The sequence below is a fragment of the Halichoeres trimaculatus genome, unplaced genomic scaffold (genome assembly GCF_033239565.1).
Source record: "Halichoeres trimaculatus isolate MK-OKI-2021-1 unplaced genomic scaffold, fHalTri1.1 fHalTri1_scaffold_2, whole genome shotgun sequence".
In the NCBI taxonomy this organism is placed as follows: Eukaryota; Metazoa; Chordata; class Actinopteri; order Labriformes; family Labridae; genus Halichoeres; species Halichoeres trimaculatus.
The window spans coordinates 37,245,623-37,273,115 of record NW_027437180.1 but is presented as its reverse complement, the minus strand read 5'-3'; the positions used below and the strand labels follow the sequence as shown (position 1 = coordinate 37,273,115).

Genomic DNA, 27,493 nt, shown 5'->3' with positions numbered 1-27,493 from the left:
CCTGTTTGATTAATTTTTTACTAGATTTTAACAAAGTATAATAGAATTTTATACAGTCCAGAGTCTTCATTGTGAAGATAAAGTCAATTTGTGGCTCTGGAATGACTTTAATCCAAATGAGCTGAAGCAAAACAGCTCAGATGAAAATAAAGGTTGCAGACCCCTGCTTTAGACGTAATGATGGCCCTGGTGCTGGTTCTAGTCAAGAGCTGCTTCAACCTGAGAAACAAGCTTTCTGCCCCACAGGCAGGGGATACATCAGGATACACATGCATCATTTACAAATACAGTTTAAAACATTTGTTGTTGTGAGCCCCCTTTTGGCTTAAAGCTCAGACCACTTGAAGCCTGAAACATGCTTACAGAGTACACCTGGGAACATGGGCTCAGGAAGTGATCTGTGATTACAGATTTCAGCACGTGTGTAGCTGGAGTGGGTATTTGGCTGGTGGTACTTGAAGTAAATCACATTAAGTGTTATGACTCATTTAGAAGTTGATCTTTCATGACTCTAGCTTAGGGATGTTTCAAAACCACCAGTTTCTGAGGCCACTAAAAAAATTTACATTCCAGCTAGGAGATTTATATGAACATAACATTAAATACTGTCGGAATTAAACAGGACTTAAACACTCTGAAACCATGTTGCGTTGAGTGCAGAGTTGTTTTAAACCATTCATTGTGCTTGTTTTAAACACCAGTGAAATGTTTGACTCTTTAGGACATTAACTATTACAGATGCACCAATCCAACTTTTTAATACCGATACCTGGGCTCAACATTGATCAGTATCACATTTAAAATAAAATGATTTTCTTTTTTGTTCCTCTTATTTCAAAGCTTCACCACATGCTCACATTTGTCCCTCCAGGTTTAACATCAAAGTGAATCTGCAGCTCGTCACCAGCTTCATGCTGACCGGCATTTCTGTCGGGGCCAAGTACGCCCAGAACGGTCAGCTATTTGCACGCTTCAAACTCACTGAAACACTTTCAGAGGTAACTTGATCAAATGGGTGTATATTTTCTCTTGAATGTAATATCGCTGCTTATTGGTGACATGTAGCCCAGGTGTGTTGTGAACCTCTCACAAAGCTCCATCTCTCTAATCGCTTTAGGACACACTGGCAGGGCGGCTGGTGATGACTAAGGTAAATTCAGTTTTGCTGCTGCCACTGGGTCGCGAAGGCATCAGCAGTCAGCCGCCACCCGGGGTCAAAGAGCGGGTTTACGAGGCTGTGATTGAGGAGAAGACCAAGGACTACATCTTCCTGAGGATCTGCAAAGAATGCTGTGACGAGCTGGGGCTGATTCCTGACAGAGAAATACAGGTACGAAATACAACCAGGGACAAAGTACACTGCCACACACGAGCAAGATGGTCTTTAATCCAATTAGAAACTAGATTACACTACAAAAAAACTGAAATCTTATCATACAGATATGGACAGCCTTCTGTCCGTGCTCTGTGTTCATTTCATCCGTATTTATGCACATTTCCATAAAGCTTACGGATACGGACCAAGCAGAGCAGTACCACTGAAAACTGTGGGGGCAGTGTTGCTGTTTCTACCTGATACAAAGCTTTAATGAGACAGGAATAAGGAATAACAATGGTACATTAGCAATACTTCCTTCACAGACACTTGTTTTTGAGTTTTGTTGTCATTAACTTTTGACTCTGGGCTGCTCCCCCTGGTGGATCTATTGGTTAACTGCAATGCCAACGTAAAGAACGCATGGAAGTATGTGAGCAGGGACGGTATCATGGTTTGAAAAGGACAGACATTTTCGCACATCAAGTGAGGAGAAATGGGCTTTTGGTAGGACTAATTTGGCAATTGTGCTATTGCTATTCTCGCAATTAGATTCTTTACGATTTTTGGGGGGCCGATTGAATTTAATTTGCGATTTTTCAATACTTACAATTTTTGCGATTTCTGTTTTAGTTTGCTTTTTTGACACCAGACCATGTAAAAAAATTAAATGATGAGGATGATGTCTGCAGACTATATCAGGAGCCATATTTTCCCATAAAACGCACATCACGTGAGTCAGAGAGAAACATTTAACCCTCTGCTGGAGAAAAGTGGTAACTTTTTAGGCGATATGGAATTTTATCTGTACACAATATTTTTGTCATGTCACGATATATGATGCATATCTCTAGTCACAAATAGATTAAAACTCACTTTCAGGCATGTTGTAACTCCCAAAACTTTCCCCCTCTCCTAGCACCGTATGAGATTTCTGATTGGCTGAGGTGACGCACTTTCAACCAATAGGAAAGGAGTGTTGTGTTTCTCTGTTGTTTTTTAATCTTGCCGGCACTTTCGGCACTCTGCTAAGAAGCTGTCGCTATATCTGTTTCATCCTGCACCAAACGCCTGACAGCGTTCAAGAAACAGGTTTTCAACAGTCTTTGACAGAAAATGTTTTCATGCTGGTCATCTGACACACTGAATCTAAACCATCTCCAAATTATCTAGCCATCATTTATCTTTGACTAACTAACTTTTTCTTGGTGACTGAATCCGTCTTGTGCTGTTGTGGAGTGAGGGGAGAAGGAGGAGGAAGGGTGTTTTTCACGTCACAGAGCTGGGGAGGTGGAGCAGAGACACTGTGTGAACAGTGAAAGGGAAAAGAAATGTCCGCCAACTTGTGGACCATGCTAAGAAATGTACTGCTAAATGATACGCAAAATGACCTGGATACTAACAGTCAAGCTATTTTCATATCACATAAAAGAAATATAACAGTATAATTGAAATATTGATTTATCACCCAGCCCTAATCCAATTTAGAAACAAAGATCAAAATAAAGAATTTGAGTTAAAAAAAATACGAAAAAAAACAATTTTTGGACGAAGAGTTTGCTTTTAATATTGCAAAACAAAAACTGCCAATAAACTGTACAACAATTTTTTTCTCTCATCCCTAGCCTTTAGACTTAATATGAGCGACATTCACCTTACCAGTCCAGAAAAAAGTCTTGTTTCAAGTCATTTAAAAAGACAAAAGTGAGGTGTGAACTGCTGTAACGAGTTAAAAAAATCTGCCAATGACAAGAGAAAAGTTACTTGTACAGTGTTTCCCACAGGATTTTAGGAGACTGTGGTGGGGGAGTCTCTGACCCTTGTCAGAAACAAAACCAAAAACTCACTCTCTCACAATATTTTGAACAATTTACTGAACAACATTTCAACAACAGGTTATTTACACTATTTCCCGTGATCTGTGATCCGTTATCAGGTTACTGAGACAGTAGCCTACTGTTATTCTCTCACCTGAGTTAACGAGGTGTGTGTTTGAAGCTGATGAGAGAAAAGAGAGCAAGAAGATGTGAGTAGGTGAAAGGGAAGCAAAGTGGAAACCCTTTATATTGTTTTAACATCTTAAAAAAAGTTTTTTGGGACAAAGGGTCAGATTACGATTCTTCTTCTCTCTGCTCCCTTATCTGGATTTAGGAGTGTTGTGTTTTCATTCTGTTATTTTTTTTTCTACAGTGACTGCAGAAAATAGTCCAAATAAATAAACATTCCTAAATTTGCTGCAGCCCACTTCATCACAAAATGTAGCCTAAATCAATGCAAGATCATTTTCTTACTGATATTTCCTGATATTGCTGTGTATCTGGCTTTGAGAGAAATTCAGCTTCTTCCATGCTCTCTCCGTCTGTTGTGTTCACAGTCTTGGGCTGACGTCACTACAAAAATCGCAGAGCGCACATGGCTACTTAATATGCATGTACTGATTTGCATTGACCTTATATGGTTATGTTTGGGCGCGCTATAGGCGGGAAAGGAGGCGTGCTCATGCAACCACATTCACACTTTTCTCGGCGCGGTGTGATTTATCACGGAGTGTAGCCTTGTATACGTAGAGTTTGATAGATCTGAAAAGAGTGTTGGTCGTATCCACGTTTTGCCTTTTCGTCGTAAGTGAAACTTAAGAGGACTTTTACACGCTGTAATAAATGTAGGCCCCAGGAGAGGAGAGTATGAAATAATAAGCCGCGTCAGCTCGTCGGTGTTGTACAGGTGATTGTACTGTGTGCCTGCACTGACTCTGAATGCGCGGTGATAATGAAACTCTGGAACCGAGACGTGCGCGGTGCAGCCGTTCCTCTTCCCGAGCAGGGAGGCAGACAGCGCAGTGGGATACTGTGTCCACGGCCGCCGTTAGCATGGGCGCTAATGCCCCAAAAAAGAAGTTGCACGTACCTCAGAGTCAGACACCCCGCTCTAACGTCGCTGGAATCTGGTTCGCGCCAAACGTAACAAGTAAAGAGCGACGTCTATGAGTGTGACCAGTGCGCGCGCACTATTGTTCTCGCTTGTTTACGTGCAGTAGGAAAGTACAGCTGTGTAATGGTCTGACAGAGTGACGGATCGTATTTTTGTCTCCATATGAGACTGTGGCGGGGCCAAATGAGACTGTGGCGGGCCGCCACAGTCTCATTAATTAATGGGAAACACTGTTGAAGTAAGACATTATTCTGGTTTCAAGCAAATTTTTATTATACCATCGGCAGATCTTTTTAAACTTGATACAAGTGATTCAGACCTCATTTTTGTCTTTAAATAACTTGAAACAAGACATTTGTGTGGACTGGCAAGTTGAATGCTGCTCATAGCAATTATGAGAAGACAATTTTTGATTAAAATAAGACAAAAACACTTACGATTTGAGTTTTTTGAAGCGTACACTGAAACATGGCTCCATCTCTGCTGTCTAAAGCATGACAACAACAAAGATCCACTGGTGTTTCAGCTGCCTGATTCTGAGCATGTACAGATGAAACAAAGTTATCAAAATAGCTTTTCCAATCACTGCAGGGACATAATCTTCTTTTTTTCCACAAACTGCTCCTGCCTGCTTACGTGCCTCAATCTAATTAACCCATCTCCTGTGTGGGTTGCACGTTTCCACTCCAGCATATCTCACACTCCTCTTCTCTTGTCTTTATTTGTTATTTCTCTTCTCTGCTTTGTCTTTCTTCCCCGCTTTCCGTCTCACTGCGTTCACAGCTAGTTTTTATACCTCATTTAGGTTTTTTCAGTCTCTGTCAGATTTTCACACTCTTACCCTGAAGCCGTTGCATATTTTACAGTACACCTGTTCGACGCCTGTCTCTGCCTGTTAGATGAAAAGACCTCCAGCAGCGGAAACAGAATCTACCTGATTTGGATTAAATAGGAATGTGAAAGAAAGGCCCCAGGCTTCCACCTGTAGAAGGATAAAGAAGTGTGGGTAGATGATGCTTTTTGTTAAAGTTGTTTTTTTCATGGTGTGTCTCTGTGTCAGGTGGAGCTCCAGTTTCAGCTCAACAGACTGCCGCTTTGTGAGATGCACTACGCCCTGGACCGCATCAAAGACAACACCATCCTGTTCCCTGATGTCGGCCTCGTCCCCACCATCCCCTGGAGCCCTAACAGGTGTGTGTTCCCAAAAAATCACACATTTAACATGTTTCCATCTTTTAGTCTTGTTTTTTTTACCTGTGAATTAAAAAAGTCAGAACACTTACACAAAAAGCACACAAAGACGTTTCTGCACAGCATTCTCTTTCATTTATGCAAAGCAGAGAAACTTCTAATCCTTAAACCGAGTTATTACACAGAAACTCCTCCTGCACATCAGATCTACTCGACAAAATCCCTGACAGTGCAGGTACTCCACATCAATTTGAGGCTTGACCGTACACCCGCCACCTTGCTGACTTGGCGGCCGCTCTGAAACGCTGGCAGCTTCGTGCAGATTTGTTTTATCTCTCTGAAGCTGGACAGGTGAGCCGAGCGAGGCGCTAATCTTTATTGACTTGAGCCAAATATAATCCTCTGAGTTTTTCTCAAAGATGCTGCTTTATCTAAGCTCAAGATGATGATTGATGTAGAATTTTATTTTAATTGGAATTTGGATGAGAGGGAGCTTCATTAAATGTGGGCCAAAGAGTGGTTTTAGATTGGATTTAAGCACCAAGTGTGTCCACAGCGGTTGTTGGAAAGAATCTACGCAAACACTGAGGCGCTCATGCTGTGAAGCTGTTCATAAATTAAGGCTGAGTAAACTGTTATTTCTTCCTACTCCTCTTCAGATGTGTAAATAGAATTAATAGTAGAGATAAAAGCTGTTTTTGTGTTTGTTTTTTTGCTCATTTTTTGCTGTTTATCATCAATGACTGAAGTCTAATTCAGGTTTAAAAAAGCCTCAAAGTAATGTGGAGCTAATCTTGTGGTAACTTTTCTGACACCTCCTGCTTGAATCTTAAAAAGTCAGAGGGATCATAGGGTTCAAGATCAAGTGACCTTTTGCCTTATCTTTTCTTCTATCTGGAGATTCTTGTATGTCTTCTCTTGCCCAAATGCGTGTGGAGTTACGGTCTTGCATTAGTTAATTGCATTAATTATTGCCTGTGATTAGAACGTTGTTGCACATGAATTCCTATGGAGAACTCTGATAACCAGAAGATCATCGTAAAGCTCGTCTTTTCTTCTTTAAGCTGTTGTAAGGATTTACTGAGGGATCTTGAAAGGGTCTCCCTTATGTTATACTTATATGCATGCATGTAATCTACATTTTAAAATGAGATTATCTACGCCAATCTAGGTTATTCCTAAATGCTGCTTCTTAGCTTCCTGATCCGGTCGAGCAGGATTGATTTACAGTTTATAGATTTATTTAGCAGACGCTTTTGTCCAAAGCAACGTACAACACAAGCAAGAATTTAGACAGAAGGAAAAACCTAGTTAGTGCGACATCAGTGCGACAAGTTATTCATAAGAGCTGAGTCTTAGACCTACTGACTCATTCTACCCCTGAGGACAAAGAGGAGAAGGGTCAGATTAAGTGGTTAAGTGTTCCCTGAACAGATGAGTCTTCAGACATCTCTTAAAAAGTACAAAGGGACTCTGCGGATTGTATAGAGTTAGGTAATTCCACAATTTAGGCACAACAGGGAGAAAAGTCTGGCTAGAGATTTGGAGCCACGCTGGGCTGGGAGCACCAGGCGTCTTTCACAGTTAGAGCGTAGTGGGCCAGAGGGAGTGTAGACCTGGTTGAGGGACCCCACATAGGCAGGAGCTGTTCTTGTCAATGTTTTCTTGTTAGAAGAAGAGCTTTGGACTTGATTGGAGCTGCTACTGGAAGCCAGAGAAGCGACATTAACAGCGGGGTGACATGTGCTGTTTTGGGCTGGTTAAAGACCAGAGGTACTGCTGCATTCTGGATCATCTGCGAAGGTTTAAATGTACACGCTAGGAGAGAATTGCAGTAGTCGATGTGTGATATCACAAGGGCCTGTACCAGAAGCTGTGTGGCCTGTTGTGTCAGCTAGGGTCTGATCCTCCTGATGTTATAGAGGGCAGAGCCACAAGACTGTGAAATCGGGGCCACACGAACCTTAAAGGTCAGCTGGTCATCAATCATGACACCCAGATTTCTGGCAGAGCTTGTGCACACATGTTGATTGGAATCAAGCAGGACATTGATCTGTGGTTAAACCGGAAAGACAGGAAAGACAATGAGCACCGTTTTGGACAGATTTACAGCACGACCAAGTCTCTATGACAACACCACGCTGGCTGACAAAGTTTAGTCGTGAGAAGAAAGATCTGTGTTTTTCTCTGATGAAAAATATTTCTGTGATTAATTTTGTAGTGATGGTGGACACTGGAGCCTAACTGTCAGACAGAAAAAGGTCAGAAGAGCAGAAGAGAGCTAACCAGGAGAATGATAGAGCACAAGCTAAAAGCTAAAACACGGGCTAAACTGTTTGTGCTAATGTTCATTCCAACCCACAGTCAGCAGTTATTCTGCAGTCGTCTGTTCAAACTTGAGAGTCGAGTGGTAGATGACTGGCAGGACATAACCAGGATCTTTGATATTACACATTAGACACGACACCGAGCACCGGGCTGCCAGCATTGCTGGATATTGCCGGCTACTAAACTACGGAACAAAGTTAGGTTTGCTTATTGTTATGTTTCAAACCGCTGCACTGTGTAATTGTAGATAAATACCCTACCTTTTGTTGCATTGCAGTAAAAGTTGTCTTGAACATAGAAAAGTAGTGTTAAAAAGAAGAGCCTATCTCATTCATTCTCTTCATTTTTCAAAACAAATCTGCCTTGTTAAGAGTCACAACATCTTGACAGTGTGCGTGTGACTTCGGACCAAAGGTGTCGCTGCAATCCACTTGAAACGGGTAGTCCTACAGTCCCTTTAAGGAGCCATTTGGATTTTCATAATCTCAAATGGTTGAAGAGTTATGATCATTTAAAGAGTGCTTGTACAATGGGAGCGTGTTATAAGGTAGACCCTTGGTGCTGCTCTGAATGCTGTCTGAAGAATACGTGTTGATTCAGGTAAAGACACGTGTTGCTAGGGATGGGTACCTTTCATATTTGAAACGATACAATACCAATACCTGGTACCTGGCAATCGGTACCGGAACTCTACGGTACCAGTTTTTGGTACTTTTCTGCATTTATGTGATAAAAAATATCAATTTGTTTAATAATAAAGTGTAAAAAAATTCAGTTTAACATATCTATTCTTCAGTATATAACCTTGCAATGCTGTGTTCATGTCTAGCATAGAAAATTGCCTACTCTTCCACTCCCTCACAGTCACAAGGATGCATTTAGGTACCTTAACATGGTACCTTTTGGTCTTACATGAATCGATACCCGGTATTTTTGCCACAATTCGGTCGGTACCTTTAAAAGTACCTAATTCGGTACTCATCCCTACGTGTTGCCCCACACATTAATAATTACCTTGGTCCAAGTTTGTCTTCAGACACTCAGGTGTAATGCTGACTGTCTGAATTCCTCTACCCTGTTCTTTTGAATCCTCTCATTATTCTGCTCCACGGGTTAAGTGAGGTAGCAGAAGAATTTGCTGAAAGAATTATGTTAGATTTTATTTTTCAATTTGTTGGTTTTCAATTAAAAAAAATAATGCATTTACCCTCATTGAGGTTCAACCTGCACGCAGCATTGCCTCCCAGTCTTTCAGAAGCTGAACGCTTCAGTCTGTTCATCTTTAACTGTTGGAACGCTCATTTGTTGATTTCAATCTTTGTGTAGAAAGTTGACTTGTTGAAAGGCTTAAACTTTCTTGTAATAAAGCACACACAGACGCTCACACATGCGCACGCTGTAGCTTTAAGATTTCCCACAGCCCCACAACCGTGTCTCAGTTGGAGTTCAATCAGTCGGTGTTGGTGGATTCACAGCCAGAGAAGATGCCTTCCTCCTAATGAGGACAGAGATGCCAGGAGACAAATGGAGCATATAAACAAGACATGCATGATAACCGACACTTTCATGAGTATGCATCTGAAGCTTCATGTGTGTTTCCATCCCTCCTACACATTCTTACTGTCTTAAAACACACACTCCCACTCCTGTCCAGTAGTTTATGTGGATATCTCTTCTTCATCGTGTGTTTTCCTGATGGATCTAGCCCTGTTTTCTGTTTCAGGTGTGAATTTCTCTGCTTTTTTAAGGATTTGATTTGCTTCTCATTGTAAATACGCGTCACACATGCAATTCCCTCCAAAAGAAGTGTTGTCTCTTCATTTGTCTTTCTGACGGAGAGAAAAGATTTAATCTACTTTTGTTCCCCCAGCTTCTTTCCCAAAACTTTTTCAGAAACACATTTTCTTTTCCATGGCTTTCTACTTCCTCCCACAGCTTTAACATAGACGTCTAACTCTGCAACCGCATCTTTTAGACATAAAGATGCTCTAACTCAGTCTGTATGTGCATATATTTGCATACATTTCCTGTGGAAGGGTTTTTAATTCTCACTTTAACGCTTTACTCCTTAAGTCAGCGAGAAACACGGTTCAGTAAGTTGATTTTTTTCTTACCTTAAATGTTTCCCGACTCAAGGCAATGGGACGAGCAGCTGGACCCCCGTCTGAACGCCAAGCAGAAGGAGGCCATCCTGGCCATCACCACGCCCGTCTCCATCCCCCTGCCTCCCATCCTCATCATCGGACCCTACGGCACCGGCAAGACCTTCACCCTGGCTCAGGCTGTGAAGCACATCCTCCGCCAGGACAGCAGCAGGTCTGTAAAGTTTTCACCCAAAATCTGTCGCTTACCTTTTAACACCAATCCAAAACTTAATGCCCCAAGCCTCTCCATTAGAACTTTTGAACTTCTTAACAAGAGATGTAATTGAGTGCGAGTTATCGAGTGTTTTTAAGGGAACAAAGGGTAACGTGGAAGTGAGCCGTGCATAGATTCCCTATCTGTTATAAAAGCTGCAGATGGAGAGAGGCCATTGAGGGGGTGTGAAAGAGGTGTCAGGGGAGGCAGGGATGTGCAGCCGTCTCACTTTTGTCTGCAGAGCGGTGGCAGCCTTGGGTTTGACATTTAAAGTTTAGAAAAACATCAAGCTGCAAACTGTCAGCTGTATGAGCACGCATGTGGAATCAGAAGAGGGTAAAACCTGCTCACTTGATTGGACGATTTGTTTCACTCTGATATAATAATAGCAAGTTTGATTAGCTGCACATTTCCTGTCATTAGCTGATCCATCAGGTTGCGCCACTTCTTGGGCTGCAAAGTGTTTTAAAACAATGAATAACCACAGGAATTCTTCTTCTCGACATTTCTCATCATTATTTCGCTCCCTTACTGAGAGCAGCTGCCCACAGGAAACTCTGAAGCAAAGTGTTGTAGCGCAAACACATAAATGTCCTTCTGGTTGTTATGAAAAATAAATGCAACACGGTGGACACTGTCCCCTGCACAGATGCTCACTTTCTGTGTTTTAATAAGGCAAAGCATGTTTTCTGTGTTATCTATAATACATCTTTTCTTTTGAAAAATGTAAAGCAATGTAATATTCATTACTCATTTCACTCTGAATACATCAAACATACAATCTATAGGATGAATTATGGATATTTTAAAAGCTAAGACAAGTTGGGGTGACTCTGCTGGACTGCTGCTCCGCACATCACTCTGTCAAAACAATTACAAAGAGGTTACACTCCTACACCCAGAGTCAGCCACCCAATACTTCATCTCCTACACGTAAACCAGTGTTTTCTTCTTCTTTTTACAGTATCTACTGCAGCTGGCTCTTCCCATATCTCACCCTGACGTCCTTTTCCTTTTGTCTCTGCAGGGTCCTCATCTGCACCCACTCCAACAGTGCAGCTGACCTTTACATTAAGGACTATCTTCATCCTTATGTTGAAGCAGGCAATCCACATGCCAGACCTCTCAGGTATGGAAGCACACTTAAAGGAATGAAGAAACATGCTTTATTCAATTTATGTATGTGTCAATGTCAGCTTTGTTTATAAAGCACATTTAAAACAGCTGGTGGCCCACCAAAGTGCTTTGACAGTAAAAGGCAGAAACGATAAAAACAATAAAACTAAAGGCTAATTAGCCTTTAGCATTGGCTTTATCTCTCTATAACACAGGGGCTTAGCTGTTTGTGCTAATGTTGATTCCAGCTCACAGTCAGCAGTTATTCTGCAGTGGTCTGTTCAAACTTGAGAGTCTATCAATAAATGAAGAGTGAGGTTACGTTGGCTCTGATTGGTAGATGACTGGCAGGACATAACCAGGATTCAATAACGCTACATATTACAGACATGTCTTACAGCACCTGCTGCGCTAAATATAAATTAGAGATAGACAGATATAGATATATAGATAGACGATACGTTTTTTCTGGGCAGATACCGATTATTTGTAGTCAAAGGAGGCCAATAACAGATATTTGAAGCCAATATTAATTTGCAGTTGCAGTGAAAATATTGGTGTCAATATTTTGAACAATACAAACTCCAACACTTAAAGGGGACATATCATGCTTGTTTCTCCTTTTCACTATGCCAAACTAGGATGCCTGTAAAGCATTTCTGCCCTCAGTACAAGTCATTTAGTTCCTTCATTGCCCCACAATAGCGTTCTCAATATCCTCAGTTTAGGCCATTCTGAAGATCTCGTTGAAACGCTCCGTTTCCAGAATGACCTCCAATAACCTCACAACGTCACAGCCCTTTGTGCTCTGATTGGTCAGTTCTATCAGAGGGGCGGAGGGGGTAGAGCCAGGGGGCGGTTTTTGCAGCATGGCAGTATTTACAAAATCGCCACATTGAATGGAGCAGACCGAGCGAGTTTGCTGTTTGCCAAAACTTCACCGTAAGGCATTGATAGCACTAATAAAATTGTAGAGTGTAGGATACGTCCTTTTGTATTGGACCCCGAGTCAGACTCGGATGGTTCTGCAGCTCAGGAGGAAGAAAATCCACCTGGACACAGATCATCTCATGACGCTTCAGTGTGGTGAGTCAAACCGGTACTGTAACATGTAGAGTTTATACGTTTATACTTGGCTCTTGGTGGGTGTATCCCTCGGTGGCGGTTGTGTGACTAACTGACATCACAGAGGAGGAGCTGCTTTATCAGATTACTCCAATAAAAAGAAAGGATCCTCGTGTCGTCATGAAGGTCGAAATCTCGCGGCCAACTGTCAATGACCAATTTTCAGAGGCATCAAATCTCGTTCTAGGATATCAGAAAAAATACAATATCTCATTTTTTGAAAATTCAGGGGGTGAAAGGTCTTGTTTTCAAATTTATTATATTATATGTAAGTATTAAATCAGGCATCAGCATGATATGTCCCCTGTAACTTCATTCAAATACCTTTAAGCATAAGTTAATTAAACAGCCCCCAGGCTCAGCAGCATGTTTTATAAAGTTAAATGAAACGTAGAAAAATTGAATAGCTACATTTTTCTACTGTAAATACAAAGTTTTCCAAAATGTCAATGTAACTGCAATCACTGTAATAACAACACTGCTAATTGGCTGTTCCCGAAGTCATGGCTTTGTTTGTAACCAATCAGGTGGTACTGTGGGTGGGGCCTGAGTAATGACTGCAGACAGCGGAGCGGCTGCATCAAAGCCGCAACAACGCAGTTTTAAATTTGTTTCTTATCGGCCATCAGATTAAAATAAAGGCTGATGCTGATGTGCCTCAAAATGCCAAATATCAGCCCAGATAACCGTCCCGGCTAATAATTGGTCTATCCCTAATATAAATGGCTATTAAACTACTTACAAACTGACAGTGTTTACTTGTTGTCATGCTAGCCTACACATACGTCCGAGCACCGAGCTGCCGATAGCGCTACATATAGCCGGCTGCTACAAAATTTGCTTGATGTTACGTTTCAAACCGTAGCACTACATAACTGTATTGATAAATACCTTACCTCAGCGCGTTGTATCCAGTAAAAAGTTGTCTTGAACAAAGGAAATTTGTTTTAATTAGATCTCCATTTAATTCTAAAACAAACCCGTACACCTCACTAGGAAACATAATTTACGACAGTGTGCGAATACTCCAGGCCACAAGGTAGCAAGGGAGTGCAATCAAAACTGATCCTTTTAAAATCAATTCTGTACCTAACTGGAAGCCAGTGCAGCGAAGAAAGTACAGGAGTTATGTAGCTCTTTAACCCCAAGAGTACAAACGTCTTTCTTGGCTTTTCACGTTGAGACTCTTTGCAGTCTCACTCCATTTTCACCTCAACACTTTTCTTGATTTTCTCAAAGATTGTTCACATTTTTCACCTCAATTAGAGGAGACAAGGTGAGAAGGAGAGGCTGTAAATGTTAGCAGAGATTAAGCAGTCACATGCACCAATTCATGTTGTTTTTGAGAATCTGTAGCCTCTCAGTCTGTGGTGTCTCTGTCCAAAGCTAAAGCAGTAACACCTTTCCACTTCTCTGTTGAATCCAGCAGCAGTGTGACATTGGTGTTTCAGTCTGTGACTCTACACAACATTACACTGAGAGACCAAGAGGCACCACCTGCAAACTGCAAGCTCAAGCTTCACAAACACACAGCTGTTGTAGTGTTCCAGCTCTGGCTTTTACAGTAATATGTGTTGTTTTAACTCTATTAATCTGTTTCCTCCTTTGATGCTGACCAATCAGCAGCAGGAGAACAGCCTCTTTCTACTATTATGTCTCAGTGGCATTTACATTGATAGAAAGGCATGGGCAGAGAATATAAAGCAGGCTTTGTTCCCTGAAAATGATGACGTCTATTTTCAGTAATTTTCCAGATTCGAGAAAGTTGTTTTATAAGGACTACAAATATAGTCTAGTGGAAAAAACATGAGCAGGTATCCAGCTGTATAAGTGGCTGCTTATAACTATGATCTCTAGTGCAGCCATAATTGAAACCTTTGTATTGAGGGTCTGGGGCCTCTCTGCCATCTGGGACCATCTTTCTTGGGGGCATCTTTATGACTCACTCATCTATACATCAGCTGGATTACTGATACTGAAAAACCTGCAGCCAAATTAATGCTTCCATATTATCCACAGACTGTCGAGTAGCTCGGGGCTGTTTTCTGGCCTTGGGGAGTGACAGGCAGATGTGCGTTGCCTTCAAAAATGCAGCCACAAGAACTTCATTTAAATGTCAACCCAGAGGCAACAAATACACATAATTAAACACACACACACACACACACTTCTCACACTGCATTAGTGACTATAAATCAATTTCAGTTACCCCAGAGGTTAAAGACCCAACGGCATTGTCCACCCTGATGGGTCTGTGTGTGTGTGTGTGTGTGTGTGTACATCGAGAAGACGGGGCCAATATAAAAGATCTGATATCTTGTTTTACATGAATGGGCTGTCAATGGGTTTCAGTGTGAATTTATCTATTATCACTGTAGCTCAGCTTTATCCGAGCATCCATCTGTACTTGGGATAAGAAGTGAAATAAAACCTCCACTTGAGCGTCAGGTTAAGAATAAATAGTGCAAAACATTCAGTTCTGGATTTATTTTTTTTCTCGTATTGCATGGAAGGAAATTGTCTTAAAATTCACTTGCAGCTGACGTCAAAACTGTGATTGCAATTTACGGACTATTGGGCGCACCAGTATGTTAGCCGCACCAACTAAATTCAGAAGACAAAAAAATCTACATACATGGGCTGTACTTGACCATAAGCTGCACGTTTCAACCATAGACTGCTCGGCTCCAAGTGAGGTCACCACAAAAACTGCTCCCCCTGGTGGCTGGCTGCAGTATAGGTAAAAAAATCCAACTCTCCAGCCATTCCAGATGGGCTGTGGTCAAACTCTAAAAAATTAGTACACCTTGTAAAAATGTTTCTCAGGTCTGATTGTTGTGGTGATTTGAAGATATCATTTGGCTGTCTTGTATTCTCTTGAGTCCTCTTTTTTACTGAAAAGTTTCGTTTTCATCAGTTATACAAGGTTAAAAACAAGGTTTTATGTCACGTTCAACAATGATCGACAGCTGCCGTTCTCGTGTATTTTTTTCCAGAATTGTAAAATATTTCAGGAGGTTAAGTCAAGAAGTAATAAGACTCTCAAAAGAAAAAAAAAATATATTTTTCACCCAGCTCCACTCAGATTCTCCCAGAATCCCTCACAGTCTCTACTGCGCAGACTCTGGCTGCACAACTGCTTCAATGGCTGTGCTTGTGACAGGGGAATTTTGACTTCAAAACCGTACAATGATAAATGGGGGAGCCATGCTGTCCACTCTATATACAGTCAATGGTTGCAACGTGAGATATTTACACAGAAAGGGGTCAGCCTGATGTTCGTACCATTGCATTTTGTCCCCCAAAGTATAAAGATAATAAACCGAGGCTACTATCTTGATCCTTTTTTTCTATCACTGAAACAATATTAACGCCAGATGAAACTCGCAGGACAGTTGTGTCAGAAAGCCGTGTGTAAAAGCAATTCAGGAGGACGCATTCTTTTAGAAGTCACACCTGCACAGTTCAGATAGAGTAGTCCCATATTTGGCTCCTGTTTTAAGTTAAACTTGAGTTTAACGGCAGTCTTTAAAGTACATGTATCTGACTTATTTAGGTACATTGACCAGAGTGAACCATTTTATACAATTTGGGTTTAATTGCTGTACAGTTGCACTTCTTGTATGTTCCCTGTGAACAGAGATTATGTTTACTTTTAATTATGAAATTGGCATTGCCAACATTGCCCCGGTTGAGGGTATTATTATGATTTTCTCAGGAACAGCATCATTCAGCTTTCAAGCAGGATTTATCTTTCTCATTTTTTTTTTGTTTGAAAGCTATCGTGAATAATATATATACTAGGGGTGCACCTATCACGATTTTCTGGCCGATCACCGATCTTTAAAAAGCCTGACCTGCCGATATCGATTTGGGTCGATACTGATTTTTATTTTTTATTTTTTGTAACTGACAGCATATACCTTCAATGTTCCAATCTTATTTAATTGAAAATCATTGAACAAAACCTGTAAAACAATAACATCTTTATGTTTTAACTTAACCAATAAAGTGTCCTGAGTTTTAGGTCCCAGAGCAAAAAGCAACAAAGGCTGGCTGTCAGACCTTCCCTGAGGTATATAAGAATAGTTTCATATGTAAGGATGGACCGATCACCGATTCCTTAAAATTAAGGAAATCGGCACCAATCGTTTGGTGCATGTCTAATAAATATACTGTTTCAAGTCTATATTTCTCCTATTTTGCACAAAAATGAAAATTAGTATGCACCATAATACAATATACTACTTCCAATACCAAAGACAGTTGATGATCCATGCAATGATGTATACAGAAAAACATTTTTGGCAACAGTATCGGCTAAATGAGTTGTTAAATATCAGCACATCGGATATCGGCAAAAAATCCAACATCGTGCATCCCTAATAATTTTGTTATTTTAATTAGGCCCACAAGAAAATGAAACAGGTCTATGTCTTTTTCTGTAGATTTGAAATAAACTTCTCAGGGCTGTGTACGGTCAGCTTGTGACCATGCGCTCTGACTGAGCGCTGTCCTCACCTGTCCTCTTCCCGTGTCCTTCCACCTCACCACGGGCCGCTGTTTGTCTCTGTCTTCAGAGATCATGAGGGATCATTGTTGCTAATAAATACTACCTAAAGAACGCCCCCTGATGGCTGTAAAATTAGCCGCTCTGTTGAATAAGCCACAGGGTTCAAGGGGTGAGAAAAAAGTAGCAGCCTATAGTGCAGAAATTATGTTAATTTTCAAGTTTACTCACAGACTTGAGGAAAAGTTTGAGATCATCACCCAAGCGGAGCATTCATTCCTTTTTTTTTATAAATAATCATAACCTTTCACCTCTCTCTGAGTCATAGTATTCCCCACTGCATCCATTTATCATCCAACCATTACACCTTGCAGCTACAAGACCTATTGCACTTGAAAGTACACTGTTTACTGCATCTAAATGCAGATTTATACATCCAAACACAAAGGAGAACATCAGACTCCTCTGTTTTCCTCCGTGGCTTGTCTCTGTCTTTCCTGACGTTGCTTTTTTCATCTGTCTCTCCAGGGTTTACTTCAGGAACCGCTGGGTTAAGACGGTTCACCCAGTGGTCCAGCAGTACTGTCTCATCTCCAACACACACATCACTTTCCAGATGCCCACAAGGGAGGACATCCTCAGGCACCGTGTGGTGGTGGTCACCCTCAGCACCTCCCAATACCTCTGCCAGCTGGACTTGGACCCTGGTGAGTCAAGTGAAAAGATGCTCAGACAGCTTCAGCTTCAAGTCTGGGAATTGTTGTGGTGAAGAATCATTGAAGCTCGGAGCTTTCCATTTTTAACTCAGTGATGCACAGCGTTCATAACAGCAGTATCCAGAAGATTGGTCTAAAATATAAAACAGAACTAAATCGTCGGGAGATATCAGGACACAAAAAAGTTGTATTAATTTTTGATCTGGGATATTTCACCCTCCGGATATTCATCTGGGGATTTATTGATACAGTTTCAGGATGATAATGCAGTGCAGGTCGGTGCATTCAGTCTCCTGTTCAGAAGTCGTCCCCAGAGGCTCTAATTTCCACCGTTGGCAGGAGCTCACCACTTACAAAGGAATGAAACTCATTTAAGTTGTGTAAAAGACGTAGAAAACAAACCGGTTTGTCATTGTGGGCTAATAACCGGCTCTAATGTGTCAGCAGAGGGGGCTTTGTCTGTTGCTTGGGAACACCATCTGCCTGTTTCTAATGTACTTTACATCATTAGCCCTGCTCCCCATGTTTCATCTTCCCCGGCTCTCCCCGTGTTCCTCTGTGATGAAAATCAGCTGCAAATGAGGCTGTTGGGAGGCAGAGAGTCTTCTGGGTAGCATTAACAAATCTTCCAACCCTCAAAAGATAGTTAAGTTTTGGTATGTGTGTTGACTCTTCTTCCTCTGGATGACCCAGATCTGGAGTTTTAAAGTGGGAGCTACATATGGTTGGAGTTTCAAGAGGGTTTGAATTCCCTCGACTTAAGATGGTGTCCTGCTAACGAGTCAGTTAGATGGGGTGTCTTTTGATGGGTCCTCAGATATCCTCAGCTATGTCTGCCCTCATGTTGACCTCAATCTGTTTGTAGTAACTGTTAAATTCAAGCATCAAGCTCTGGTTTGGAAAGATAAAGCCTATGCAGAAGTGCTTAAAAAACTGCAGTTCCTCGAATGTCCACTTGATGGTGGCTCCAGAAAGACTGGAAACCACATACGCACCAAGCTGAAAAAACAGACTTTGACAGAATTAAAACAAATTAAGATCAGGAGTGTGTCCAATCAGAAGCAACAGTTCTGCAGTTCCCTTTAGCAAACTTTTCAACAACATTCAATGATCAGTGAAAAATATTGAGTAAGAGCTGGATCTGAGACCTTCTGACTCATTCTACCCCTGAGGACAAAAAGGAGAAAGGTCAGATGTAGTGCTTAAGTGTTCCCTAAACAGATGAGTCTTCAGACATCTCTTAAAGTAGAAAGGGAATCTGTGGATTGTATAGAGTTGGGTAATTCTTTCCACCATTTGGGCACAACAGAGGAGAAGAGTCTGGCTAGAGATTTGGAGCCGCGCTGGGCTGGGAGCACCAGGCGTCTTCACAAGCAGAGTGTTGTGGACCAGAATGAGTGTAGACCTGGATGAGGGACCCCAGGTAGGCAGGACCTGTTCTTGTCAGTGTTTGGTAATCCAGAAGAAGAGCTTTGACTTTGATTCGAGCTGCTACTGGAAGCCAGTGAAGCGAGATTAACAGCTGGGTGACGTGTGCTGTTTTTGGCTGGTTAAAGACCAGACATGCTGCTTTATTCTGGATCATCTACAGTGGTTTAAATGTACACGCAGGGAGGCCTGCAAAGGGCCTGTACCAGAAGCTGTGTGGCCTGTTGTGTCAAGTAGGGTCTGATCCTCCTGATGTTAAAAAGGGCATATCCACAAGATCGAGCAATCATGGCCTCATAAACCCTTAAGGTGGCTGGTCATCAATCAGGACACCCAGATTTCTTGCAGAGTTTGTGGCATGAGTTGATTGAAATCAAACAGGACACTGATCTGCTCACTTGACTGACAGGTCTGGCCTCTTGGAGATGAGACTCAAAGCCAGCCAATGAAAGACTGCATTACTTTGAAACAGGAATAGATGAGTGAAATCAGAGACTATGTCCATTCATTAAATAAAATACAATCAACCATGGGTGAAAAAACAACACGTTTCCTTTTCGATCATGGCAGGCAGTAAGAACATAACCTTATTTTAAAAGCCCTGTGAGGACTTTCTCAGTGTTCCTGAAGTAGTCTCACTTTTATTTATTCTTTTGTTCATCATCAAAAATTGAAATCAGTTGTATCTGAATACTATTTCTCAAGACTTGCGGGTGGTCAGACTCTCCCAGGTGAACACTAATTCATTTACAGCACAGAGACTGAAGGCCCCCTTTGACGACACTGTGCCAGTTGGCAAAGTTTAGCAAATGGGAAGCGAGATCTGCCTTTTGTCTTGAAGAAATGGATTACTTGAATTTATTTTATTTTGCAGACAGGTATGATTGAATGTTGGAAAAAGCCAGCACAGGTTTTTTATTTGAAAATAGTGCCAAACATCATCCATTGGCCCCTTTTTGACCACCACAACAGAAATACTAGTTATTATGGAGCACTTTTCAAGTGTGGTTGGTACCGAAACCAGTTAATCCCTGCATCCATTTAGTCTTGGTTTATGCTAGAGGTGTCCATAAGGTCAGACACGGCTTTATGCGGACAAATGCCATTGTAGCAGCTAGTGTTGTCACAATACCAAAATTATGATTCGATACGATACTTGCCTAAAAAATTTCGATATCGATACTTAAACGATACCATGGCAAACTTAAAATATAAGAAAATGAATAAAATAAACAGCTTGAAGAGATGGCTGCCTCAAGCCAGTTTTTTTTTACATCTGTTTGTGTGTCTGTGGGGCTAAGGGAGATTTGTAAATTGTGCTAATATTTCAGAAAACACACACACAAAGTTTTATAGATTACATGCAGAATCAATTCCTGGAGTGACCTGAACTCATTTACTGTCGGCTTCGTAAGCAGAGTAATGACAAATTTCGCTCCGTGCACCGGCTTTTTCGACAAGCTGCGGCCGGTTCACAGGAGCGCTGGAACTTGAACCCATGTCTGTAACTCTGTCTGTACGTTTGCATGCAGCTTAAGAAATCAAACTGTGAGTTTGTCAGCGCGAGATCGGATAATTAAGATGCACGTTAACAACTTCGTCGGACTGAAAACATGCAAGCATCGACACGTGAAGCTAATACAGGCTCACTGTCTAACTTCACAACAACACACACACTTTGGAAAGAGAGCAAGTCTCCTCCCACTCCTCAGAGAGGACAGAGGACCCAGCTTGGTGGCTGCAAATTCACAGGGTGCCTGAGTCAAAATGTCTCTGATCCTTGGATTATCGATACTTAAAACACGTGGTATTGTTTACTTTTTGAAAACAGGGGGTATCGATACTTTCTAAGTATCGGTATATCGTGCAACCCTAGTAGCAGCCCCGCCCCCTTGCAAGGTCCTGCCAAATCCTGGCGTGAAATTATGGCGAAACTCAGCAGAGATGAGGAACTGGCAAAAAAAATGCTGTAAACAGTGTAAACGATTTCTTCTCCTCCAGTTTGATACTGTGGTAGACGTCCATTTGTGGCACACCGCCCCCTGCAGTTTGTAAACAGACACGCAGAGTTTTGAAGAGTGTAAAAGCCACACACGTTCTCTCGTTCTGATTCTGTCTCATTCGCATGGAAAACATAACCGGCCTTAAGAGAGGAGTTTGCCCTTTAAAGATGAAGCTCTCTTATGAGCAGATGTGAATCCGAGCTCAGGTAAATATTGATCCCTGTGCCAGATCCTGCGGCCTGCTGATAAAGGTCAGAGTTTATACGTCGTGCTGATGTCAGTGGAGAACAGGTGGTATGTGTAAGAAAGGTTACCTCACACGTGAAAATTTTTAATCAATGTGGAGAATCATTTGGTGATCAGGGATGTGACTGTACTTTGAAGACCTCACATTAGGGTGAGATGTAGATTGAATTGTGATACTAGAACGGTGGACTGCGCTATCTGACTTTGACGCCCTTTGACATGCAAATATCAAAACTGGACTGCAAGTGATGATAGAAGATGGCATCAAAGCATACAACAAGTATAAGCAGAAAATTTCCCAGATCTCAATCCAACGAGCATCTGCAGGATGTAAAGAAAACAAGAGTCTCACCCATGGAAGCCCCATGTCTTGACTTACAAAAATCTTGATGCAAGAAACTACAAAACACCTCCCTACCGGTCTTGGGAAGTCCATGTTTCTATTTTGGCTCTGTCGTGACAAAAGGAGGAGGCTCGTTGTTAACATCACAGACCTTTTAACACACAAATCACAGATTGTCCAACTTCCTTTTACCTCGTCAGCATGATGTAAAAAATGTGCGAGACTGAGTGTGTGAAGTGTCATATGTTATTAGGCAGCCATCTTTCCTAAATCACTTCTAAAACACAGTGCCCCTGATGGCGTTCACCTCCTCCTTCTTTCCTTTTCTACCGTTGTTTCCTGACTCAAACATTACTGGCCCGTTGACTGATCACTACCTCAGAAATCTCATTTACCCCTCTGCCTTTCAAGATACGTTCCCCACAGCGGGCAGCTCCTGTGTGTCCCAGTTGAAACATTAAGGCCCCTACATGTCTAGCTCCTTGGCTTCTTGGTCCCTCTGTCTCCCCTCCCTCCTTGTACTCTCCTGCCTGGGGCAACAATCCCATTTGTAATGAGCCATGTTCATCATTTGTGAGCATTTGCGCCTGCTGCATATTCATGTGGATGGATGTGAACAAGCCAGCGAGTAGGCAGGATGCAGCGAGGCCCCTGTTGACTTCATTTCATGGGAAGGGTCAACAAAAGTGCCTGGCCTCAATAATTCACAATGTTATCGAAAGGCTAGCACATCACTGTGAATCCACGGCCCTTTTTGCTGCTTCGCTGATTCAGTAATATGCCGTAAAAATGTAAAGATAATAAGCACACAGCAGGCTTCACATGTACTTTTGAAAATATGAGAATCATTGTGCAGCCTGGATTTTCATTTGTTTGATATATGAACTATTGAGAAATAACTCAAGTGCATGACTATGGGTATAACCCATCTCTCCAGGGGTTATTTTATGTGCTTGTTTTATTCACACTCTGCTTGCTTCAATAATCCGAATAATATCGAGGGTTTCCAGAAAAAAAAAAAAAAAAGAGAAACTGAGAACCTTAAACCTTTTACAGATTATTTATTCAACAGAAAAATAATTTTGCCTTATCTAATGACAGAGTTTGCAGCCATGCTAAGATCTTTCTTTTTATTAAAAACTACTGAAAACTTATTAGACTGGCTGATTCCCATACTACATTTGTACTAAAATCTAACACTTGAATATAATAATTAAACAATTATAGTTGCTTGTTATAGTAGAGTTAAAGAGAATGGTGATAATTAGTATGCACACTCTGGCCACCCCTACTTATGCCACTGCCCTCATTGTGACACCCCATTCTGAAAGTCTGGACACACCCCTGTACAGAGGCACGTCATAACACTGGAATGAACGCTGAGAGGCTTTCAGGTTTGTTCAACAAGCTGGAGGAAAACAACTTTTGATTTTTAAAGGTTGAAGGGAAAACTGCAACTTCTGACCCAAACTGAGTAGAAAGGTGACTCCCGTATGAGCGCGGGGAGGGTTAATGATCAGCTGCTGCATAATATGCATGACTGGATTTACAGTGATGATTGTTGCCTTACTGCCACCTTCTGGACTGGAGTGTAGATTACCTGAGCTGTGGGGCACTATGCGTCACATGTAGATAGATCAGTGTGGCGGAGGAGAAGCCGAGCCAGCAGGTGAGGGAAACAAGTAAACACAGGATTAATAACAGAGCTGGAGAAGCTGTTTGTCCAAAAGAAAAAAAAAACAGAATTTGGGAGTATTTTACGCCGAGTAAAAGCTCACAGCGTGTTAATAGACAAAAATGACCTCTGATGGCATGGCAGTACGACTGCAAAGATCCGGCACTTAAACACAAACGTTTGGCTCATTGATGACAAGCCGGGAGCTCAACAACGAGGTGAGGAGCTACAAAATCCCACATACACTCATTTATATGTTGTAAAATGCATGGTATGTCTTTTAGTCTTTTTATTAAATCATCACCCTATTTGAAAACCACAAGGAGTTCATTAAACTAACGTTAGCATTAGCATTAGCTGCTACAGATAGTGGTAGGGCAGAGGGGGTGAATTGTATGACCTGCAGGTGAAAAGATTGAGGACGTATTTTTATTCATTTGCCTTTTTGGCTGGTGGTATAACAATACATTCATATCACTTTTCATACTTTATCAATGTAGCATTTCGTCAGCCTAATTGTGTTCAAATACGATTTTTCTTTGTAGTATATGTCATTAAGCATCAACTAAGGCCTGAACCACACGTATATGGATATATTCCTAAACGCACATTTTTCTGTCCGATTGGGCCTCTAAACCACACAAACACGGCGATTTCACTCACATAAACTGAGATTTTTAAAAACGGATAAAAAAGTGAAGAAATAAAAAAATATCCGGTTGAGTGGATCCGTGTAGTGGTCTTAAACTGAGCTGGTGTTGACACGATGACGTCAAGCTCCTAGCAACAAGTCACTGTGTTTGACTGCGCATGCTCATAACGTTCCTCTACTATGGTTTTCACATTTTGCTAACCTGCCACTTATCGGCCAGGCATGGCATTCAGAGGCGATCGTTTTCAGTTTGGCCTCTTCCTATGAACAGAGATATTTCTGCGGTGTGGACGGAGATTTTTTTTGAAACTAGGACAAAGATATCCGATCAAAAAGATATCCATACACGTGTGGTTCAGGCCTAACATAACAATGCATGTTTGCTTTTGTGAATTTTACTATTATAGATTCTCATCCTTTTTCCAATCCATCGATAAATTATAAATATGATTGCCAGAGTAATCTGTTATTAAAATAATCATCAGTTACAGCCCTAAAAGTAAATATAATCCACACAGAGTGACAGGGAGAACTTCTGCTCGTGCTGGCTTCATAGACGGATATAAACACTTCAATGCTGCGCAGGAAATGAAAGTTTACTCTGTGACTCACAGAATGTTTACAATGTGACTGGAATCAAATAAAGCATAGAGCTACATAACATGTATCTGTAAACACTGATTTATGATGAGAATTAGCTCAGAATCAACTTTCTCTAGTAACTGTGTGTCTTATGTGCCATGCACAATGAAGAAAGCGGAGTTGTAAACCGCAAAGACCCACCATGTCTCTCATTGGTTTTGACCACAATATAAGGATGGAGTGTGAGTTTTAGTCAAGGCAATTTGGCTGAATATACAAGACCCCGTACTGTGTAATCCACATTTTAAACATCTGGGGGATAAAAAAGATCATAGTTCGGAATGCATGGCGACTTTCATTTTGGTGTTGCGATGCACCTCAGTCATTTGCATGTAGTGGAAATCCTGTTGTCCATAACATCAGTCTCTCAAAATCCTGACTTTCTATCTCTTAATCATGAACTTCTTTCCTATTAATCACAATCTCTATCCAAAACTTGATTATTTTGACTTTTTATCTAACATATGTTAAAAAAGAGACACTTTTGAACCTGTGAACCTCCTTAAGTGTGCTTTTTTTTTTCAGTAAATTACTTTACAACTCAAACGAGACATTTCTAACTCCATAAGCTCTTGGACATAAACTCAGTTTTACACTTCCTGCATTAATTTAGACAGAAATTCACTCTATTGTGTTACAACGTGTTTGCCTTGTTATCAGCACAACAGCAGTGAAACGCGGTTTGCAAATCCTTCAGGTGGCTCACACGCAGCTCAGAGAGAACATTGGTTTCAGGCTTTATAGTTAGGGGGGGGAAGAAAAATCAATGTGTTTTGCAAGTGTTTGTTCAAAGGCAGATACTAAAGAGTGAACGTTGCCTGAAATCAAAATGCCCCACCTCTTTCTTTCGCTGCCAGCCCAAATATTTGCAGTTTGTTTATGTCTTGACAGTCCCTGCGTTTTTTATTTTGTTATTTTCAAACTGTCACATTTCATAACCGCACACGCTTTCCCGTGGAAACAGCGTTGGGGCTTTGGAGGCTGTTTGCTGGTTGTTATGCAGCCGCGCTCTTCCCAGCTCCCTGCTCCAGCACTCATTTGCCATGCTGTTTCATCCCCTCCCCTCACACTGCCGAGCACCGTTTGAGCTTTTTAAATCAGGGTAAGGCTACTGTTTGGTCCCTTTCAAAACCGTACACCAAACCCTGCCTTTGGATCGCAGCGCTGGTTGGGAAGAGGAGAGAGTGATGGGAAAACAAAGGAAAATGACAGGATGGAGCATTAGCAACCAGTACTGGGCTTTAATGTCCCTTCTGAATCAAGTTATTGTTCATAAATGTGACTGTGCTACAACAGCAACAATTTTAACTTAAATTAAGTTCCAAACCAGCGAGATTCAACAGGTTTTGATTTCATTTTAAACCTTGCCAAAGAAATATTTTTTGCATTCTTTTACTATTTCTGGCTTTTACTACTTCTTACTTAAGTTTTATTAACAGCAACATGTGAACTGATAACTTAAGCAGCTGATCAACAGCTGTTATAGTGAAACTACTGTTTCTTTTATGTAATGTCCTGATGGTTTTGGTATTGGTTGGTAAAGGTAGTCGTTTCACAATCAGTGGAGATGGTACCTATTTGAAAAGGCATGGGTCTGTGGTGCACCAAAAAACCCCAAAGTGTTTCTAACTGTAATGAAATAGAAAGTGGAGCCGCTTATTTCTAAATTTAATCTTTCATAATTTGGCACGGCAAGAGTTGCTCAGGTGAAGAAGTCAACATTGTCATCATATTATGTAAAATCTACACTTACATTTTCCACGATAAGAAATTTATTAATTTATTTAAAGGGACAGTGCATAGTCATGAACATTTCAGAATAGCACCCATGTAGATATGCCATTATCTACATGGTTGTAGATAAGTAGGGATGCACGATATTGGATTTTTGCCGATATCCAATATGCCGATATATCGAAACCCCTTTTGGCCGATACCGATACCGATAATCACAAGTTTGTTTGTTTTTTTCACTGTAAAGAAAGCTAAGTCTATCCTGTACTGGAATTTATATGTTACTCTTATTGTGACGGTCTTATTTGTTTAAGAAACACACATAAAACAAGACAAAACAACATTTGATTTTACCATAAATAATAAATGTATTATTTTTTCAAACTCAAGAGATTCAGTGTTGAAATACAGAAAAATAATTTCTTTAGATCACATGAACTTTAAATGTACAATGCATTTTTAAACATAACTAAGTTGCATTTGATTATTTTAGAGCTACTGTAACAACCTGGTGACAGACACAGAGCTCTGCAGTGCAAATAAATGAAGTGCTACATTTTATTTAAGGAGCTTATTTTTCAGATGGAAAATAATAATAATCCTAAACTGAATAGCACATTACCGGCTGTGCATATCAGCAGAAATTTTCATATTTGCCGATACCGATAAACGTGTTTATAAGCTTTTATCAGCCGATACCGATATTGTGCCGATAATATCGTGCATCCCTAACGATAAGCTACAAGAATGTCATGTTTATGAAAAGTGTAAAAAATCATTTAAAGTGCTAATTAGTAATAAACTGCTACTCCTGGAGTTGTACCACACAAAAGACTGCCTCCAATAACTGGCTTAAATGCAGGGTACGGCAGACATGGAATAGACCCAAAATCTACGTAAGCAATGTTTCTTTTGACTGTGTGAATTGACACATTATGTTGCATTATATTAAATTTGAACACGTTGGAAAACAAACCTATGAAAACTGCAGTTCTTAAAGTGTCCACTTGAGGCTGCTTGCAGACACATAGGAGACCACATACACAACAATTCAAAACGCTGATCTATATAGTTAAAATAAACATTTTTACTGCTGCTTCCAAAAAATGATAATAAAAGAAAGATTTGGTCCGAGAACCTCTTCCCCTAATCGCAGATGGGGTGTTATTAAACTCACAAG

At 41.0% G+C, this 27,493-nt stretch overlaps 1 protein-coding gene across 1 annotated transcript in view; it reads left to right on the top strand.

Moving 5' to 3' along the window:
* helz (helicase with zinc finger) overlaps positions 1-27,493 on the top strand; it is a 78,244-nt gene that overhangs the window by 16,262 nt on the left and 34,489 nt on the right. The window contains exons 12-17 of the mRNA XM_074695561.1: positions 872-998; positions 1,118-1,330; positions 5,307-5,437; positions 9,902-10,081; positions 11,151-11,252; positions 17,403-17,581. Coding sequence (XP_074551662.1) covers positions 872-998; positions 1,118-1,330; positions 5,307-5,437; positions 9,902-10,081; positions 11,151-11,252; positions 17,403-17,581 — 932 coding nt within the window. The remainder of the gene's footprint in view (positions 1-871; positions 999-1,117; positions 1,331-5,306; positions 5,438-9,901; positions 10,082-11,150; positions 11,253-17,402; positions 17,582-27,493) is intronic.